General features: G+C 39.0%; 1 protein-coding gene across 1 annotated transcript in view; it reads left to right on the top strand.

Moving 5' to 3' along the window:
- The window catches only part of CACNA1A (calcium voltage-gated channel subunit alpha1 A), a 151158-nt gene that overhangs the window by 1420 nt on the left and 132273 nt on the right, over positions 1 to 17465 (top strand). Inside the window, exons 2-9 of the mRNA XM_058168527.1 lie at positions 254 to 366; positions 3251 to 3363; positions 4049 to 4180; positions 5263 to 5335; positions 11046 to 11163; positions 12032 to 12099; positions 13514 to 13620; positions 15779 to 16588. Coding sequence (XP_058024510.1) covers positions 286 to 366; positions 3251 to 3363; positions 4049 to 4180; positions 5263 to 5335; positions 11046 to 11163; positions 12032 to 12099; positions 13514 to 13620; positions 15779 to 16588 — 1502 coding nt within the window. The 5' untranslated portion in view covers positions 254 to 285. The remainder of the gene's footprint in view (positions 1 to 253; positions 367 to 3250; positions 3364 to 4048; positions 4181 to 5262; positions 5336 to 11045; positions 11164 to 12031; positions 12100 to 13513; positions 13621 to 15778; positions 16589 to 17465) is intronic.

Raw genomic sequence — 17465 nt, 5'->3', positions numbered from 1 at the left:
CCATTTAACACCCCTGTTCTCTGGGAGACAGTTGTCCTGTAGTTTACTTTCTTGAATCTACAAAGGTAATATGATATATTGACATGTTTAAGTTAGAGAAAGCTAAGAAGAATCCGTTCTAATATAGGAAGGTTGAAACTGCTATATAGTCAGACATAAGGATTTTTTGATAGGTAGAAAGAAGAGATAGTTTTGTGGATAGAAAAGTATAACTGACTTTTCCCCCCTCCCCTTCCTCCTCTGTTTGTTTCAGACTATGCAGAATTCATTTTCTTAGGGCTCTTTATGTCCGAAATGTTTATAAAAATGTATGGGCTTGGAACGCGGCCTTACTTTCATTCATCTTTCAACTGCTTTGATTGTGCTGTAAGTTTTTTCAGAACATTAGCATTTTTGCTATTGCATGTACAACTATCAGACTGCAACTATTCTAGTGGATGATTTGGTGTACGTTCTTCCTGCTTACCGTGAAGATACACTAGCTTTATAATTAGCTAGCACAGCAATGTGAATAATTTTAGAGCAGAAACTTCATTTCCACGGGAAGTCCAAACCTAAATTACTATATAACAAAAAAAAAAACAGGAAATAAACTCCTATTAGGCCTCATAGGCAAAAATACTTGCTTTATAATTTTTTTCAAATCAATCTGCTACTTTTACTATAGAAATATATTTATAATTCACTCATTGATATATCTTATGGTTCTTAGTCTGACAGTAGTTTGTATCATGCAGTTATGGTGTAGTAATATATTGGATGTACTCTTACATGGTAGCTAGGTTTGTTCCTTCTTGAAAATGCAAGCCTTTGAAAACAAATAGAGTAAAAAATAAGTTTCAGACGTTTATACAGTAGTGACTTCTAATGTTATAATTACAGTACTCTAAATTGCATTTTGAACTTTTCTAAATCTAATTCTGAAGAAAGCAAATGCTACTTCCTAATACTGTCCCAAATATTTGCAGTTGAAGTATATTTATGTGTTAGAGTTTTGAGATTAGCAGGTATTGGATTCTCTTGGATTTTTACTTAGTGTTCCAAAGAATGGCTGAAATAGGTCAACAGGAACATTGCTATGATACATTAAACCTTGTCAAATACAGGAATTCATGATTCTCATCAGGTTGTCAGAAGTTGATCCTAACCCTAACAAGCATTCCCAGGATCAAATTCTTTACCAAAGTCTTAGTACTGCTTATAATACTTCTCAGGATGCAGAGTTGTTGTCTCCATGACATTTGATTTATTCCCTCTCCAAGAGCAATTCTTTCAGAACATCCAAACAACGTTGATTTGTCTGCTGAGTGACAGGCTCATTATAACCCAGGGCTTAACTTGCTCCTATTCAAATACTATTTTACCTGGAAGCTAAGGCTTTCATAACTGGAGAGGGAGGAGATAGCAGGGGCATTGTACAATCAAATCCCTATTCCTTGTATAGAAATGGAGCTTGGACATGAAGTTTTGTTCATCAGTGCTGCAGTTGCTCTGCTTGGAAGTTATGTTGCACACATAGATAACAGCCACTGTATCCACCATGAAAGAATTCCCCATGCAATCAAAGCCTTCTTTGCAACAGTTGAGTAGGAATAGCCTGATTTAATATATGCTTCCTTTAGCTATCAATAAAGAAAGGCAGAAATTGATCCTATAATTGAGAAGAAAAAAGAAGAAAAAAAAACAGATTAGCTGCATAAAGTTCCAGAACCCATATAAAGGTACTGTGGTCCCCCAGCAATATTCCAGCAGAAAGGAGAGGGTGTGCTATGGAATAAAGAAGCTGTCATTGCTGTAGCTGTTGCCAATGAAAACGCTTCTTGTTCCCACAGTGAAGCCATTAGAACAGCATTCTCGACAGTTGAGAAAGTGTCATCAAATCTCTGTCACCAAAATGAGATGGAATTTATCAGACTAAGGACTGTTGAATTCCAGTTTTCCTAAAGGAACCTCTAAAATGACTTAGGAGAGGACTTTCCTGCTGCTTTTGAAGAGGCACTGCATCTCTTTGTTTCCATCATTTCGTTCTTAAGCAATTAAAATAATTTTCTTGTGGTTTCTCTGTGAACAAGAAGCAAAAACAGACCATGCATTTATGTTCCCCCATCCTGCTTATGGACCCCAAAGGTTCTCCTTGAACAGGTAGTAAATCCCCTTAGGAATTCTGCCTGTTGCTACATAAGCAATAAGGTGGCATAATTAAGTTTTCTTTGTTGCTTCATTGGTTTTAGGATTTATTCATAATGCAGTATAGTCAGGAGAGTTGGATAGTTCCTCCTTAAAAGGGGAATACATTTGCCTACACACTCCAGAATGCCTTGTCCAAGGTCAAGAAAGACTAATGGGGGAGGTGCTTTTATTTATTAAACAAAACAAAAATAAATATAAAAGATGATAAGGAAAATAAAGGGGAAAAAACTAAATAATACCATCATTTTATAATAATGCATGATACTTTTGTAATGATGATACAGTTTTATTTTTATTTTTTTGTTCATCTTGTGTGGATGGATAGATGGATAGACAGAAATGATAGATATGAGCCTGTTATCTATGTTTCTAAGTACATAGTATTTTTATGCAACAGTTTCAATAAAAATTACTATATTTCAGTTTAATCATCCATAAATCTATGTCTGTAAGTAACTCATAACTCATTCATAGGTTGCATATAATACCAGCTCTTCAATCCACAGAGCACTGAGGCCTTAGATAATTTATCTGAACAATAAGAAAGCATAAAACTAGCCTCTTAACAATTAGATGGTGCAGAAAAGCCATTTGAATTGTCCAGCCATCAATTTCTATTTCATAACCATATAGTTCAAAAGAATAGGAATACAACCCCTCTCTAAAAACTTAATTAAGGTTAAGGGATGTTTTTAATGAAAACAAGGACAGAAAGTCAATGTAAATAAATCACCATTTTCTATGGGATAACTATATTTTAGAAAACCATAGCATGGTTCCTTTAACTTTCAAATTTTTTTTTCAAAACATAAATAGTTGTCTTATTTTACATCAGTCTGCTTGGCCATCTAACCCAATACTAACAACTGTGACTGGCAATACCATACAAGTTAATTAGAGTTTCCAGGGACTGGTCTCAGCTTGTGGTCTCTCACTGAATTATGATCTCTTGCTGTTTTTGTTTTCATACTTATTGTATGTCTAATTATACCTCTGCATATCTTGTATAGCTACATAATGCAAGTTCCAAAACTTGTTGACTTGCCTTGATTTTTGGCAGGTTATCATTGGGAGCATCTTTGAGGTCATTTGGGCTGCAATAAAGCCTGGCACCTCCTTTGGGATAAGCGTCTTACGAGCTCTCAGGTTACTGCGTATTTTCAAAGTCACAAAGTAAGTGGGCTTTAAGTCAATACATCAGAAATGCATAAAGTGATTTAGTCTGTGAGTGTGTTTGCTAAATATAGAGTTAAAGCAAGGATGACAGGTTAGAGTTAATAACAGCTTTATCAAATAAAAATAATTTGAGAATTAATATTCAATTAGCATGTTTTGCAGAGAAAAGAGTTTCTTTAGTGGATCAATTGTTAGACTAGATTAGAAGAGGGAAAACCAGGATTAAATCTGCATAAATGCTCTTGAATCAATATGCATCTTCCTGTCAAGGTGCCACTGAGACAAAACTTAAGACAATGTTGCAGTCTTTAGCAGGATGTTGTGAAGATGTAATAATAAGAGAAAACCTTATACTACAAATATCTTGGATCTAATAGAAAGAAATAAAGCAATAGTAAATATATAGTTTGCCAATATTTAAAACAAGACGTGCTGATGATTTATTAGAAAATAAATGTAACTTTCTTTTTAAAAACCTATGAAATGAATTGATAAAATGCATTTAGAAATATGTTAGTAAGTTTATATACATGATACCAAGAAAATATTTTATTATTCAGTGAATTATCAGTATTGTTTGCATTAGCTTAAATTGTAGGCCTGAACGAGCTTTCCATTATTATTTTTTTTTGGTGTGACTCTGATTGACATACATAGTTTATATGTGGAATTTTTTTGGCAGGTACTGGGCTTCCCTACGAAACCTAGTTGTATCTCTGCTGAACTCCATGAAGTCCATCATCAGCCTTCTTTTCCTCCTCTTCCTGTTCATAGTCGTTTTTGCCCTTTTGGGAATGCAACTCTTTGGGGGCCAGTGAGTAATGGGAAATTGTGGTGAGGTGGGGACCTTCCCTGGTGTATCTTTTGTGTGAATATCTGAGCCAGGTTCAAATGTCGCATTATCATTTTGCTATCACTTCCATAAGTTTATCAGGTGGGGAAAAAAATAACTCTGCTAATGGATGTCCCCTTGGCCTTTTCTCTTCCATTTGTCCTAGTTTGTGCTGAATTGTTGACTACTTCCCATGAAGTCTAAACCAAAAAACTTGATTACATATTCTGCTTTCCAAGTACTATTCCAAGCACAATTTTCTGTATCGTATTTCATAGGAACTGATTTAATAAAGATTGGAGCTGAACCCATAAAGGGAGAGATGGGACCACAAAGACACAAGGCTTTTTATATCCCAATAATCTATGATTATTCCAATTAATTACCTTTACACCCTGGAAGTACCTAAGAGTGAGCAAAAAGATTTTCTAATGTAGAGGAAAGTGGTATTTTTACAAACGTGAGATAACTAGGATCTTTGCCTGCTTCCTAAAATTCTTGTGCTCAAGAACTTTTATGCTGCAGACGTTGCATGTAAAACAATGAATGCTTGTTTATATCAATTTTTCTGCCCCCTCCCCAATGCTTAAACCTATACTTAGTATCCATGCCTATAATGATATTTTAATTAGACTTGGATATAATCACTTTCCTTTTTTCTCACCTTCCCCGGCAGACATACAGTAATGCAGATGAATGCATAGAATGTGGAATACATTTAACTGTAGTGGCATCCTCTAAAACAGACAACACGGTAGCCAAAGCTGAACCCTCCCCTTAAGCATTTTTCCTCCTCCCTAGTAGTAAAAGCACAACAATACATTCATTGTCTAATTTGTACCCTGTTATAATATCCCAAATCAGCTGCTTGAGAAAGTTGCCTGATTCCATCTTATGATAACTTGGGCTTTCCTGCACCCATCTCCATACATCTATTTTCACTGGAGGATGGATACCACTCATGGTATCAGGTATTGGCCCAAGTGGCCTAAGAACAGAAGAATAAAAATAATGTAATATATGTGATTATAATTTGTGTTTATCAAATTAATCCCACTGTACAGGTTCAATTTTGATAATGGAACCCCACCAACCAATTTTGACACTTTTCCAGCAGCAATAATGACAGTATTTCAGGTAAGAAGGGGGATGGGAAACCTGTTTTCTCTGACTTATTGGGGTTTTTGTTTTTGATACAAATCTTACACATGAGCCAAATACACTACACAGAAGTTTAGATAGCGGTTTTTCCTTTCCTTTCCTTGTAGTTTCCACAGATTCTTCCCTGATTTAAATGAGCTAAAGATATGGACAACCAGAAACGTTACTCACAGAACTGGCAGCTAGATTTTGGAGTGACTGCTGCTTGGGGGAGGAGCTCAGCATCAGCTGTTGGTGCAATGTTTTATTATTGTACCTTGCTTTTTATGTTTTGCATTGTAGTTGCATACTGTAACTAAACTAACCCCATAGAACTGGGCTAACGGTTCTGAAATAAATGGTATGTGTTGTCATTCCAGTCTGTTCTGATTATCTCTCATGCTTTTATAGATACATATGGAAAGCGGTACACAGTACGCATAGGGTAATATATCACACACATTTAATGTACGTGAGAAAAACTTATTATGACATAAACATCATTCTTTAGCCATTGCATTTACCATCTTAACTTCCAGGGAGAATCACAGGCAATGATGAGCATGCCTCTGTGTGCCCATGTAAAGCTCTGTTTTGTGAGTTGCACTGGTTTCTAGTTTGCTTCCAGGTGCAATTCTAGGTGTTGGGTGCTACTTGATAAAGCCCTACATGGGACTTAGTTCCTGTACATAAGGGACTGTCTGTCTGTCTGTCTGTCTGAATGAATGAATAATTTAATTTCTATACCGCCCTTCTCCCGAAGGACTCAGGGCGGTTTACAGCCAGGTAAAAAACACAATGAAAACATACAATATACAGCTAAAAACCGATTTTAATAAACCTATTCAGTTTGGCCCATTAATTAAAATACACATTAAAACCATAAAAACCCCATTAAAATTACTAATAGTTTTTAATTTTATGCCAGTCCTGCACAGAAGAATAAGTACGTCTTCAGCTTGCGGCGGAAGGTCCGGAGGTCAAGGAGATGTCGAAGTCCTGGGGGAAGCTCATTCCAGAGGGTAGGTGCCCCCATAGAGAAGGCTCTTCCCCTGGGGGTCGCCAGCCGACATTGTTTGGCTGACGGCACCCTGAGGAGGCCCTCCCTATGGGAGCGCACGGGTCGATGGGAGGCAAACGGTGGCAGCAGGCAGTCCCGTAAATACCCCGGTCCTAAGCCATGGAGTGCTTTAAAGGTGGTGACCAACACCTTGAATTGCACCCGGAAGACCACAGGCAGCCAGTGCAGCTTGCGCAGGAGAAGTGTTATATGGGAGCCATGAGTAGCTCCCTCTATCACCCACGCAGCCGCATTCTGGACCAGCTGGAGCCTCCAGGTGCTCTTCAAGGGGAGCCCCATGTAGAGAGTGTTGCAGTAGTCCAGGCGAGAAGTGACGAGGGCATGAGTGACTGTGCATAAGGAATCCCAGTCTAGAAAGGGGCGCAACTGGTGGATCAGGCGTACCTGATAAAAAGCTCTCCCGGAGACGGTCGTCAGATGTTCTTCAAAAGACAACCGTCCATCCAGGAGAACGCCTAAGTTGTGGACCCTCTCCATTGGGGCCAATGACTCGCCCCCAACAGTCAGCAACGGCTGCAGCTGACTGTACCGGGATGCCGGCATCCACAGCCATTCAGTCTTGGAGGGGTTGAGTTTAAGCCTTTTCTTCCCCATCCAGACCCGCACAGCCTCCAGGCACCGGGACAACACTTTGATAGCTTCGTTGGGGTGGTTGGGGTGGAAATGTACAGCTAAGTATCATCAGCGTACAGCTGGTACCTCACCCCAAAACCACGGATGATCTCACCCAGCGGCTTCATATAGATGTTGAACAGGAGAGGCGAGAGAACCGACCCCTGTGGCACCCCACACATGAGGTGCCTTACGGTCGATCTCTACCCCCTGCCAACACCGTCTGTGACCGGCCAGAGAGATAGGAGGAGACCCACCAAAAAACGGTGCCCCCCACTCCTAAACTCCCTAACCGTCGCAGCAGGATACCATGGTCAATGGTATCAAAAACCGCTGAGAGATCCAAAAGGACCAGGGCAGAGGAATAACCCCTGTCCCGAGCCCTCCAGAGATCATCAACCAACGTGATCAAAGCCGTCTCCGTGCTATACCCAGGCCGGAAGCCGGACTGGAACGGGTCTAGATAGACAGTTTCATCCAGGTACCGGGGTAACTGTCGTGCCACCACACTCTCAACAACCTTCGCCACAAAGCGAAGGTTAGAGACAGGACAATAGTTTACCAAAACAGTTGGGCCAAGGGGGGCTTCTTGAGGAGGGGCCTCACCACCGCCTCTTTCAGGGTGGTAGGAACGACACCCTCCATCAAAGAGGCGTTGACAATTCCCTGGAGCCAGCCTCGTGTAACCTCCTTTATGGCCAGCACCAACCAGGAGGGACACGGGTCCAATAAACATGTGGTGGCATTCAGCTTTCCCAGCATCCTGTCCATGTCCTCAGGAGTCACAGTATCAAACTCATCCCAGATGGTATCACCAAGACTTGCCTCCGCCATCTCGCCTGAATCTACCCAATTTTGGTCCAATCCGTCCTGAAGCTGAGCAATTTTATCGTCTGCCTTCCATGTTGTTTCGGAATGTAGCCCAGATTCCCAGGAAGGGAGGGTATGCATTCCAGAGGAGAAAAAGACAGTGAAGCTTAGAGGGCTCCTCCCTAATAGTTCTCAGAGTATATATTTCATAGTGCAAGTAGACTGCTTTAATTTGGCAAGATTTCTTTCTATGAATGAGGAACAATAAAGAGACAATTAGAGAACCTCAATGTGTCTTTCTTGGTTTTTGCCTTCTGATTCCTATAATCTGCCCAATCAATTCAATCCTGCATGGGTTGGCATGCTCTGGGTTCCTTCAGTTAAACAATACCATGTCTCTGGATTACAGATGCACCTTTTCTTTAGTGGCATTCCCTTCGCCCCAGACCCTTCTGGAATGAGGTCGCCTCTGAGATTCACATGGCTCCTATCCTATGAGTGTTTCAAAATGTCTTGAAGAATTGGCTCTTCACCCAGGACTTTGGCTAATGTGATTGAAATGCCTTTTTTATTTTTTTCTTTGTTCTTATCTGGGTTATCTCTACCAACTTCATTGCTCTTTTTTGTTTTGTGTTATTTTAAATATTTTTTAACAATTTGTAAATCGTTCAGAGTTGCTGGGAAGCAGGTGGCATATAAGTTTATTAAATTATTATAAAATGTTCTTTATTATATTCATTTTAGTTTGTATCTCTTGATACTTTATGACTGGATTGGTTTAATTTCCTTAAGGCTGTAAAAAAGTGTTCTATATAGTAGGAAAAATGGAGACAAAAATGACATCAAGGCCTAATTCCTGCTCAGAATTTGTTTAGAATTGGGACATGTTCTAAATATTATAACATAAATAAAGAATTGGCATTATAACAAAGGAAATTGAAAGGCATTTTGGTAGTAACATTCAAAAATATAGTGGCTGGGCTAAAATAAATATAATATGATTTATAGCAGAGGTGTCAAACCTGATCACATCACAGGCTGTATTGTTAAATATCGGGATGTATTTTGCCTTTGCGGAGCCAAGGTGGGTGTGGCCTGCGTGGGCTGTATCCGGCCCGCAGGCCGCCATTTTGACAGGGCTGATTTATAGGATCTTTATGCTATCCCAATCATAGGACTTTGCATATACTGTATTATATAAAGCATAGCATTACAAATCATAGAAGAATAAAAATGGGAAAAAAATTAATTGCTAACTGTGTCAATAACCACCTCAATTTTTTTACATTGGAGTCAAAGTTTGAGGCAACCACAGAGAAGGCAAATTTCCCAGGGACTTAAAATAAGCAGCATATATTCACAGCTCAAATATGCAGGACATGTATTTGTTAATATTAGTTATTCAGTTTTGATGCAGTATGATTCCAACCAACTCTGGGCAGCTCACCGAAATAAAAACAACATAAAAACAAAGTACAATAAAATAAACTGGAACAAATTACAAAAAATAATTACAAAAAGGCAATCCAGACTACATATCAAAAAAATAACAAACAGGGGTTTCCCATCCACCTGATTCCAAGGCCAGGGAGAATACACAGATGCTACTTGGAGTAGGTGAACTCACAGATAATCAGAACCTGTACTGTGTAGGGCTGTATTGGTGATAACACTTTGAGTTGTATCCGGAAGTAGCATAGCAACCAAAGGAGAGGTTAGTTTCCCTCTCATCAGCTAGTCTGTTTGAACTGACTGAAGTATTCTTCAAAGGCAACCAAAAGTAGAGTGCTTTGCAATAGCCAGGTACATGGTGATGAGGGCATAGTGGCTGTAGCTGAGCACAAGGCTCCAAAAACCTGATGCACTAATCAAGGCTGGGCAAATGTTTTCCTTGCCATGATCTGTACGTTGTTCCAATAGGAGCCAGGAGTCCATGGGAATCTCTGGATCATGGACCCGCTCCTTCAAGGGCCAGAGCCAAAGCTGGAGCTTCTATAAGAAGCCAAATTATTTGTGAAGAATCAGCCACTGTGTTTTGCAGATTTGCAACTTGAACCTCTTTCAACCTAACCAGTCCCTTGCAAGTTCCAGAATCTAAGGCAGGATGGCTACAGTACAGCATCTTCTATTCAGTTCAGGTATATCAGAATACTGATGATATCTTATCAATATCAGCAGATGACATTTTCTAGAAGTTTCATATAACTGTTAAATAAGATGGGTGAGAAATGTGAGAAAACTAAATAGCCAGGAGTTTGAGGTATTTTCCCCCATCACCCTTGACTGAAACTGCCTACTTAGGCTTTTGCTTGATGCGTAAGTTATAGCAAAGATTCAGAAAATCCAGTTACTGGAACCCTATAGCTTTATCTTAACCCTTCCTCTGAAAGGGAAGAATAGAGATAGGGTGGAAATTGTCTAGCATTACTAAATACAGTATTACGAGGGGTGAAATGCTCCCAGTTCGGACTGGATCGCCTGATCCGGTAGCGATGGTGGCAGGTGGTTTGGAGAACCGGTAGCAAAAATCCCCATTCCACCCCAGCTGAGTTGCATGATCATCACAGGGTGTTTTTTTAACTTTTAAAAGCATTTTTTCTTCTGTCAAAAAAATGCATTTAAAAGTTAAAAAAAAAACCTTTGATGATCGCGCAGCTCAGCTGGGATTGTCAGAACTCTTTAAAAGCATTTTTTCCTCTGGCGCTCCCAGCTGAGTTGCCTCCTCATCGGAACCCTTTAAAAGCATGTTTTCTACAAGCTCTTCGGCCGAAGAGGTTGTAGAAAAAATGTTTTTAAAGGGTTCTGGGGATCAGGCAACTCAGCTGGGATCGTCAGAACCCTTTAAAAGCTTTTTTCCCTCTGGCGATCCCAGCTGAGTTGCCTGATCATCAGAACCCTTTAAAAGCATGTTTTTTACAAACTCTTCGGCCGAAGAGGTTGTAGAAAAAAATGTTTTTAAAAGTTTTTTTTAAAAAAGTTGGCCATGCCCACTCAGTCACATTATCCCCCCACCACGCCCACAGAACCGGTAGTAACAAATTTTACATTTCACCCCTGAATATTACGTTTAAATTCTGGCCTTCTTCAAATGTAATATCATGATGTCTGTTGAATTCCCCAATTGATTAATATTAAATCCACTTTGCAATTTTATATATACTAAGAAATTTGTTTGGGGTTGGAGTAATTAATTGAATTTTTCAGATCCTGACTGGTGAAGACTGGAATGAAGTGATGTATCATGGTATCCAATCTCAGGGCGGTGTTGATAAAGGAATGATGTTTTCAATCTATTTCATAGTCCTGACCTTGTTTGGTAACTGTATCCTTTTATAAAGAAATATATTATCTTATTTTAGAGATTATGTTGTGAATTATGCATGGAAGGCACTGACCAGGGATTGCTACAGTACAAAGTAGGTGATTCTTCCATCTTGATGATGTGTTGCACAGCTAGAGAAATATTCCTTCTTCAGATCAATGAGAGAATTCTGCTCTTTTTTAAGTAGTGCAACTAAAGGAATGCAACCTCTTTTTAAACACATCATCAGTACTCAAGATTCAAAGATAGGAGTTCAGCTAGTTATTAATTTCATTTACCGTAATTTATGAAAAAGAAAGGCCATCACAAGCAATCAAGCACTGTTACTAAAACCTGACTTATAAGCAGTGGTGGGATTCAATTAATTTAACAAACGGTTCTCTGCCCTAATGACCGGCTGGCTGGGCATGGCCATGGTGGTGTGACAGGCAGCACTCGGCATCCTGCACCCACCCAGGAGCAAAAATGGGCCGTGGGGGGATACGCCACCCCCACACCCCATTTTGGGCCTAGTAGGTTTCCCTGCACTTACCTGGGATCCAAAATGGGGCACGTGGGGACTCCTGGAAAGGGCGGGGTGGGGCAGGGCCAGCCAGAAATTTAACTACCGGTTCGCCCGAACTGGCCCAAACTGGCTGAATCTCACCACTGCTTATAAGTCATTCAGAGCACTCTTGGAGAGCTTTAAGGGTGGGGGGATCTGAGAGTTAAATAACTATTCCTTTTGAGTAATTAAATTCAATGAACTTTGGGCAATCTTTGCGGGAAAGGCCTACAAGCAAATTGAAGGTGTTGAATTTATTTTCTAAAATAAACTGAAATTAGATCATGAACAGTTTCTAATATTACCTTAACTCTCAACATTTAGACACTTTGCTTAATGTGTTCTTGGCTATTGCTGTGGATAATTTGGCCAATGCACAAGAGCTCACCAAGGTAAGACTGCTTCTCTAGCAATGGACAAGAGATTGTGGAATGCTTATTTACTAAATGTGATTATTGAAGTGGAAAGAATCATTACTCCATCCATTGAACCCTGCTCTAAATCAGTGATTTTCCATTCAAAGCTAGCATTGTCATGTTGGATGATGACACCCAGTAATACATACAGGTTTTATTAAATCCAATCAGATTTAATCTCTGTCTGATTGTTCTCCATGAACCAAATGTGTATTTCTAGATGCATGGAATTGTAGGGCTGCTGAATTGATATCCATACTCTTCAAGAGGCACATGGATTTTGCAATCCAATATTAGTTGCTGCTGTCCAAAGGTTCGTAATTTTTTCAGAGCATGGGCACCATCATTTCATATCAAGTGATGGCACCTCCCCACCCTTGTTATTACTCAAGACCCACAAGATCTTACAAAGTCTCATGTAAGAATGCTAAAACCTTGTGAAATTTCATGCAAAATTTCGGCATACTCTCATTCAGTGATGAAAGATTGCTCAAAACTTCTAAGTCTTAATAATCCCATGGGTTTCTGCTATTTTTAAAATATAATTTTAATTTAAAGATTGCATAGTGAAAGATGACCTGGCACATGGGATCTTTTATTGCTAAACTCTGGCATAAATTATATGACACAAATGAGCAAATTTTTGTGCTAGGTGATTCTATTTGATTAAGTTCTAAGTTCTCACTTTCAGTTTAGCTTCACAGTAGTGAAGGTTTAGCTCTTGTCTGAATATGCTGCTCTAAAAAAATATATCTAAAGCTATACATGAGTTCCTTCCATTCTTTTAGCCCAAAAATAGGTCAACACAATGTAAGCTTTACTGTGCCTCAGCCACGAGGCTGGGAAGCTGTGCTGTTCTTACAAATTTAATGTGGGACAGTTTCAAAGCAGCAATTACTGGAGAAGAAGGGGGGGGGGACCCTCTTTAACAGCAAACAATATCTGGCTGCCTCCACAGCAGGCTAGCAGTGAAATACAGGTGATGTCATGAGGAGATATTCCTGAAAAATAATCAGCAAGCCGTTTTTATGCTGCAGTAAGCAGGACATGAAGACAAATTCAGAGTTTACATTTAAACTTTATATTTGTTAATGCCAGAAAGGTTTTGTGCTTCTGGGCCTCTCTCTTTCATAAATACTTCGATTTGTTCTCCTTTTGCATCTGTCCTACTATTTCTATAGCATATACTGGTGATCATAGGAGAAATGCAGTTACTTCATTGAATCGTAAAAGTACATTATTAAGAGGCCTCTTGGCCTTATCTTATGAATAGCATGTAGCCCCTTATATTCAAAGCAATAGATACACCATGAAACAGAAGAATGGCTCTTGTTTTCAGTAGGAAGGGTAAGGACACTAGCAGATCCTCTCTAATATATGGCCTTCACAGGATGAACAAGAAGAAGAAGAAGCAGCTAACCAGAAACTTGCCCTCCAGAAGGCAAAGGAAGTAGCAGAAGTGAGTCCTCTTTCTGCAGCCAACATGTCAATAGCAGTGTAAGTGCTATATTGATGGATCTCTGTCCAATGTTACCCTACGTTTTCTGAAAAGGAAGGTAAATTAATGCATTTCTGGATCTTGGTGAATGGTCTCCAGTGAGACAATGTACTTGAGGTTCTGTTAAATGGTGGGGACAGCTTATGGAAGAAAATCATTCCTAATCTTGGTCTTTCATAATATATGTAGAACTGTGGGGTACATAGGAAGAATTGAGGGAGGAAAGTAAGCTGCAACACAAATTATTTCTATTTATCATCCCAGCAGGCAGTACAAAGTAAGAATCAAGACACATGACTATTTATTAGTTTCTTAAACCCAGATAGAAAGATTCTCTGTTGCATCTCAAATTAGTATAATATTGAACATGGTTGTACATATCTGGATTCATGGACAGTTTTCCTGGCAGGTCAGACGCAATTCATAAATCTAGTAATTAGGTCATAAAAGCCTAATTCACAGATGGTTACATGTGCCATTTTCTTCTAGCTTACATTGTTTCAAAGAAGATATAAACTGGATGTTCTGATGTGGTATCAAAATCAAAAGGAAGGCGGATTAGGAATCCCCAAATTATTTAATTATTATTGTGCGTATGGTATCCGGATAGTGGTAAAAATACTTAAAGGTGAAGATAATTATTGGAGAGATTTAGAGTTAAGGGATATAGAGAAATTTGGATCAAGGTGGTTTTTAGATAAAGCAAATTTAAAATGTGTAAGTAGAAGTTATTGGTTAAAGGGATTAAGTAAAATGTGGAACAAATTTGTTTAAATTTTAATTCCGGATATAATCTTTTTGGGGGAGACAACTGGAATTTGGCCGATTAAAAATAATATAAAACGTAATGAAGTGATTAAAGAGGAAAATATAGAAATTATTAAAGATTGGATAAAAGTTATGGGAAATGAAAGGAGGAATAAAGAAATTATTGAAAAATTAGGGTTAAGTTGGTTTGAAAAAATACAGATAGAAAAATGGACAAAAAAACTAAAGGAAAATTATTCGATAAATAGATGTGAAACTGAATTTGAATATTTAGTATCTCGGATTATGAAAGATGAAATTGGGCTAAAGGGACTCGTTAGTAGGGTTTATAAGATTATAAATTCTGATGAAAAATTACAAAGAGTGATGAGGACAAATTGGGAAAAAGATCTTAATATTGAAATACCAGAATCAGATTGGAATGTGAATTGGAAGAGTAGAATTATGAGAACTTTATCTATAAGGATTAAAGAGCACAATTATAAAGTTGTTTGAAATGGTATTTGACTCCAGTAAGATTGTCACAAATGGATAAAAAACTAGTAAAAATGTTGGAGATGTGAGTTGGAATTGGGGACTTATGAACATATGTGGTATAATTGTGATAAGGTTAAAAGTTTTGGCAACAATTGGAGAAAATGATATTTGAAATGATGGGGAAAGTAATAACATTGAGAGTGGAAACTATATTATTGTTGGTAATTAAGGAAATAGAATTAACAAAATATGAAAAGAATTGATTAGAATTATGATTATAATAGGTAGAATTATAATAGCTAGATATTGGAAACTGGATGTGATTTTTAGAATAGAAGAGTGGAATTCTGAAATGTGGAAATTAGCTTTAAATGATAAAATGACATGTGATATTAAAATTAGAAGTGGTGTGTATAAAGAAGATATTTTCTGGAAGACTTGGAAACCATTTGTGGACTTTGCGCTTGGAACATTGGACGCTTCAGTACCTGTACCTCGAGAACGTGGATTTTGGCAATCATGAGGATATATCCGAAGACCCAAATCTTCCTTTTATGTATAGCACAAGGGTGTAATAATGTATTTTCTTTTTGTTTGTTTGTTGCAAAAAAAAAAATAAAAAAAAAAATAAATAAACTGGATGTTCTGAAAAAAAAATATTGATTGGGTACAGATGACACAGTAGTATAGTACCCTAACAAGAATATTAGACCTCCTTGAGAATCTGATACTGAAAGCCCTTCAGATGTATTGACTTCAACTCTCAATCCTTAACCATAGCTAAGCTAATTGTACAATTCTAGGAATAAAGTCCACACCTCCAAAGTGACTTAAGGTAGGAAATACTGGGTTCAGACAGAGCTGTTATTGCACAGAGAACATTTTAAAAAATCTATCCTTTTTTCCCCATAGGAAAGAGCAGCAGAAGAATCAAAAAGGCAGTAAATCTGTTTGGGAACAGCGGACAAGTGAAATGCGGAAACAGAATTTGCTAGCAAGTAGAGAGGCCCTATACAATGAGATGGATCCTGAGGATCATTGGAAGGTTACATATGCCCGGCAAATGCGTCCAGATATGAAAACTCACTTAGACAGACCACTGGTGGTAGATCCTCAAGAAAATCGGAATAACAACACCAACAAGACACGTCCCAGTGAGCCACCCTTGAATCCCCACTTTGGACAGCAACGGTCTGTGGAATTCCTACGAAAACCACCCCGTTACCATGCACATTCACGAGAACCCCACCTGTATGAGCGTCCCGACTCAGGAAGCTTGGAGCCTCGACACCCAAGGAGCAATAGCAAGGAAATTGACTTTAATCAAGAAAGTAGATGTCATGATATTGATTATCCCAGCAAGGAGCATAGTGTCATTCCAGAGCAGGGTTATCATGGTGACTGTGCCTCAGAGCGTATCAAAAATTTAGATCCCCACCGCTGGCGCCAAGGTAGCAAAGAAAGTCAGAGTGGTTCACCTCGAACAGTAGATGGTGAACGGGAGCACCGGCGGCATAGAACACACCGCCGAACACCAGAGGATGGAAGTGGTGAACAGAGTGGCAGAGTTGAGCGTCGCCCTCGGCATCGTGAGGGGAGCAGGCCTGTACGAACTGACATGGGTGGGGAACATCCTGATGGAGAAAGGCGCCGACGGCACCGGCATGCTGGACAGTCCACTTATGAAGTCGATGGCAAGGAACGCCGACACCGGCGCAGGAAGTGAGTAAGAACAGTGCTGAGATGCAATCATTTGGGGGCTTCTAAAATCATGCCAAATAATTTCCTTACAATTACTTTAGAATATCAACTCACATAAGTTCTTATAAAAGGTTAAATAATTATTTTGAGATTTAGGGAGAAGTTTTTATTTGAATGAAATTAGTTGGTCAAATTTCCTACATGAGAACTGATCAGAATGTCAAAGAGATAAAGCTTCTTTGGTGATAAATGGATTGCTGGTTAAAACAGTGGTCCCCAACCTTTCCGAGTCTGTGGACCAGTAGTGGCGGTGGCAAGGGGATAGAGGGGATGTTTTTGCATGCCCACAAACTGCTTGCATGGCCCGGTTCCCAATAAGCCACAGACCGGTACTGGACCGCAGCCTGGGAGTTCAGAACCCCTGAGTTAGAACATTTGATTTTGCAATAAAGAATGTATAATTTGCACACAAATCCATGCATGGTACTATTTCATCAATTGCCTTTTAGTTTACATACAGTTGGATTATTGTACAGCCGGTATTTCCACATGCATGAGGGATTCCCATGAATATATAAAGGGGGGAGACACCTTTTGCTAATAAGAGTTCATTTTATGGATAATGGCTGTTCAAAATGTTTAAGTGGGACTGGGAAATGGACCATGGATGAAGAAAATAGCAATAACATTTAGGCTTATTACCTACCCCATAGTGCTTTACAGCACTCTTTGGGTGGTTACAATGTAGGAGCATTATTTGCATTTTGTCCCCAACAATCTAGGTCCTAAAATGTAGGTTTAGCAATAGAAAGTGTTCGTGTAATGTTTCTTCCAGGTATTGGTTTGGAGTGTGGTGAGACTAACAGCAACCTGATGGTTTTAAATATTCTATGCTACC

The sequence above is a fragment of the Ahaetulla prasina genome, chromosome 2 (genome assembly GCF_028640845.1).
Source record: "Ahaetulla prasina isolate Xishuangbanna chromosome 2, ASM2864084v1, whole genome shotgun sequence".
Classification (NCBI taxonomy): domain Eukaryota; kingdom Metazoa; phylum Chordata; class Lepidosauria; order Squamata; family Colubridae; genus Ahaetulla; species Ahaetulla prasina.
This window is presented reverse-complemented; position numbering and strand designations above follow the sequence as displayed.